The sequence below is a fragment of the Anarrhichthys ocellatus genome, unplaced genomic scaffold (genome assembly GCF_004355925.1).
Source record: "Anarrhichthys ocellatus isolate YVR2014 unplaced genomic scaffold, GSC_Weel_1.0 scaffold67, whole genome shotgun sequence".
NCBI classification, from domain to species: domain Eukaryota; kingdom Metazoa; phylum Chordata; class Actinopteri; order Perciformes; family Anarhichadidae; genus Anarrhichthys; species Anarrhichthys ocellatus.
In genome coordinates this window covers 337,404-341,524 of record NW_022280097.1, presented here as the reverse complement: position 1 = coordinate 341,524, position 4,121 = coordinate 337,404, and the positions used below count along the sequence as shown (strand labels likewise).

The 4,121-nt window shown below is 40.5% G+C and overlaps 1 protein-coding gene across 3 annotated transcripts; it reads right to left on the bottom strand.

Annotated features, from left to right (window-relative positions):
* Window positions 1–112: 112 nt before the first annotated feature.
* med8 (mediator complex subunit 8) lies at window positions 113–3,909 on the bottom strand. Of its 3 annotated transcripts, none has more exons than XM_031873010.1 (7): window positions 3,834–3,909; window positions 3,196–3,317; window positions 2,600–2,744; window positions 2,345–2,485; window positions 2,110–2,197; window positions 1,752–2,012; window positions 113–964 (listed from the first exon to the last, which is right to left on the bottom strand). In XM_031873010.1, exons 1-7 carry the CDS (start codon window positions 3,837–3,839, stop codon window positions 894–896), a joined length of 834 nt encoding a protein of 277 aa, XP_031728870.1. In that variant the 5' UTR covers window positions 3,840–3,909; the 3' UTR covers window positions 113–893. The 3 variants fall into 3 exon arrangements, with proteins under 3 accessions (XP_031728870.1, XP_031728871.1, XP_031728872.1); XM_031873011.1 differs by having other exon boundaries at window positions 1,773–2,012; XM_031873012.1 differs by having other exon boundaries at window positions 1,815–2,012.
* Between the last annotated feature and the right edge of the window lie 212 nt (window positions 3,910–4,121).

Here is a 4,121-nt window from a genome sequence, read left to right as displayed (position 1 = left end):
GAGAGAGAGAGAGAGAGAGAGAGAGAGAGAGAGAGAGAGAGAGAGAGAGAGAGAGAGCCGGGGCCCCCCTCACACGTCAGCACCGATACTTCCTCATTTGGCCTCTTAAACACTTTGACATTATCAGGCCACGCAGAGCAATGTCCCCCCTCATTATTCTCACCTTTGGTACCGCAGCGAAATGTGCAAAGAGGAGCAGGAGGAAGAGGACACCGGCAGAAATACGGGAAGGGACATCATGAGATCATGTGCGCATGTCTGAAATGTCTGGATGGTCATTTGATGGGCAGATGTTCCGTCCATGTCAAGACACGTAACACTAGCGATGATCAAATACAGCAATGTTACAGTTTGGACAATACAGAGCTGTGTAAACACCACTTGATTGTAAAATTTAAATAAAATAAAAAAGAAGCTACTGGCAAAGCACACTAGTTTAAGATTAAAAAATGCGAGATAATAGGAAAGTTGATTTATTACTTTCCTTAAGTGCATAAATATAATAAAAAATAAAGTGATTTAAATATATTCGTGACACAAAGTAGTTCTTTAAGCAGATATTTTATTGAGTCAATAGTACAGTACTAAATACTTTCTAATCCCAAAACAATGATGACATACTGCCATCTAGTGGCTCAAACACAGAGGTTCAGATGGTGTATCAAAAATGAAAATAAAAAAGGAACCCGGATGGTTGCAAATATTAACATTTTATGTTTAAGATCATTTTACACTAAGAATGTGAGTGAAACAGCTTCAGAGAGATCAGAGTAGCAATAACTTCGTAGATGTTGGTCCATTCTATGAAAATAATGGGTTTGTATAAAGTTACAAATGCGAGAGATGTGAAATGTAACAAATGCTTATAAACATAACCAAAAAAAAGATGGAGCTCATCGGGTATAAGGATGCATTGAACCGGATGCAGATTTGATGTTTGTCTTGATGCTGCTTGGCATTTTTCCTGAGAAAGAGAACAACAGGGAGAAAATGAATGCTTTTGCTGCAATGTCCAGCATTTCCATCCGTGTAATCGGAAATCTTAAGAGTTCAGCAAACGTCAAGGGTGAAAATAAAAAGTCCCTTTGAAATATTAGGCTCATTCGAGATGATTTCTGTCTCGTCTGGAAGAGGATGAGATTCACAAAGAAGTCATAAAGTTTCCAGCAGCATCATCTGACTGAATAGAATATTATGTGTTAGATCTGTTTGTTCCACTTTTACTGTCCAATAACTGCTGTTTTAGATGATCTTGTGTGTGGAAGGGTATCAAAATATGGTGTAATCAAATATATAAACACTGTATTTATTATATTACTGTAATCAAATTCAAAGTAAAGACCCAAACCACCTAAAACCCATCCACATCCTAAGTACAAATATTCTCAAAATTAGACACTGGCAAAGGGATATGAAGAGCAGCAAGGGCTTAAAGGGATAGTTCGATGTTTTGAAGTGGGGTTGTACGAGATCCTAATCCATAGTCAGTGTTTTACCAACAGTATATGGCGGTCGGCACGCCCCCAGTTTTGAGAAACAGACAGGAACACCAGCACGGGAGCAAAGTTATGTTACAAAGTAATGTTACTGCTGTGGCTTCTCCAAACTGGGGGCGTGCTGACCGTCGTCTACCGTAGGCAATACACTGACTATGGAAAAGTACAACCGAACTATCCCTTTAACATCAGTACAAATTCATTGTAAGAACACTAACAGCAAACAACCAAAAGTAGTCGTGGTGCAATACTAACCCGGCTCTCCAGGTCTCCTACCTGGCTGCCCTTGCTGCTGTGGAGCCACAGGTCCTCCCATACCTGCTTGCTGGCTTGAACCACCACCAATGGTGACCTGCTGTAAGGTTGGACCTCCACCCATCATGGGCCCTTGTCCCGGATGTCCAGGGGCCACTGGACCAGGAGGCCTACATTTGGAAAGCCCCTTTCCAAATGCAACTGCTCCCACCAACGCGCTAGTGTCAGCAGGGTTGAACGATGGTTTGTTCTGTCGTATTGCTGTAGGGAGAAAAAAAAAAACGCACAGGAGTCAAAAATATTTAAATATATTAATACATATTAGATGAGTTTCCTGGACAGTGAAAGTGCAACATACCTGCACTCTCTGCATCTCTGTCATCACGAGGATTGTTCAGCTTCTCCAGCAGATTGGAACAAAGTTTATTCAACGTCTGGATCTGTTTCTGTTGATGAAAAAAATAACCAGGGGGCGTTTGAACCATGCAAAAATACTCTACAGCTGTAAGCAAATGCAAGGCAAATGACTGTTCTACATTTTAGCAGCGTATGAGTAAGACAGCATCGATCCACTCGTCTGATAACTAACTGACCTGTGCCACCTCTGGGCCAATTCGCGCCGCCTCTACACTCAGCTGTTTCTCCTGCTCCTCCACCTCTGGATCAGGCTTGGTCCGCAAGTAGTCCGGTACAATCTCATGGCTGAACACTGGGACGCGCTGCTCTGTGAGTTTCTGTTGGGAAGGGGGGCAAGCAGGGTGCCGTGAATGTCAGAGAGATTGCTAAAAAAAACTAAAAAAAAACACATCAGAGAAGTAGAAACGTCCGTCCGTGGCTTTGGTACTCACTGCTAAGTCCTCATCTCGGTCCGGGGACAGAAGCAGCGGTATTATAACCTGGTTGCGAAAGGACGGAGTCTTCTCGTTCTTCAGCAGTTTATTGATGGTGTTCAGCTGACCGGATATCAGCGCAAAGTTGTCCAAAACAGAGGGCCTGAATGACACAAACACAAATCACAACATCTGAGAAGGGAAGAAGAAAACACTCTGCAAAAGGACATATTTAAGTTTGTGCATTTTGATGACAAAACAGAGCATCTTGTGTCAAACATACGTATAAAGTCGTTTCACCTTTTTAGCATTAACGCAGTAGAAAATCTCATCAACTGACAGGGTAATGTTAGAGCTAACATATTTATTCAAGGATGAAGTTGGATAGTTTGTAAACCTGTTAAATGGTGTGGATTACTGCGTTTACCTACCCTCCATCAAACAGAGGGATACAACTATAGTTTAAAAACATTAAACACTTCAATATCATATGGAGAATCCACAATACAACAACATTTAAATATTGTTTCTTTCATATACACAATTAAGTCTTAACTTGAGAACTTGACCGCAGACACAAAGTAAAGATCTTTGGGGGGAATGCTTTTACTCACCATGTTAATCGCTCGTATTCATTTTCCAATTTATAAATGAAGCTGTGAAGAGCGTTTTTGACGTGCGCTACACGAGAAACGAGAGACTCCACCGCCGCCTCCAACTGCTTCTCCTCTCGTTGCTGAGGGAAAGAAAAGAGAAATGCTCTACTGGTGAACAAAAAGTTGTTTTATTTTATCATCATTGTACAACGAAATGTGGATTGTAGTCCCATTTTGCTACACAAGAAAAACACATGTAAAATACGTTATATATGGAGGGAGGAGGATGAGTTTAGGATGAGTTGAGGAGTCTCAGCCAGAGGAAAGAAGCTGTTATGAAGTCTGGTGGTACGGCAGCTGATACTTAACTGAACACACAAAACAATCCGAACAACAGTCTGCGTTCATCAAATTAATGTCAGTTTAACTTCACATTCAGGTAGACTTCATTGTGATGTTAACGTAGTTTAAACGCGAATTAACCTACGTTAGCTGTTACCTATTAGCAAGCTAGCTATTGCTAGCTCTAAAAATAAGTAAACTAAAAGCACCATATCCAAACATATACAGGGTGAACTGCAATGAAAGGACCAGTGAATAGTGTAACAAAGTACCATACCCTAAATGACAATATATGGGCATTAAAATAGCATTACCTGCATTGTTGAACTACAAGCTAACAGTAAAATACTCTCAATTAGTCAATGCAGAAACACTTCCGGGTAACCGTGTCAAAATAAAAGCACGTATTTTGAACACTGCATTTTCACTACACGGAAATACCCAAAACACAAAAACTAGTGGTGGAATGCAACTCTTGGTAAAATTCTTGAATTATCTATTATCACTGTGTGGCTAATTTTACTTAAGCAAAGCAAAAATCTAAATACTTCTTCCACCACTGAGGAAATGCATTCCAAACATAAAATGATGTATATGAAATT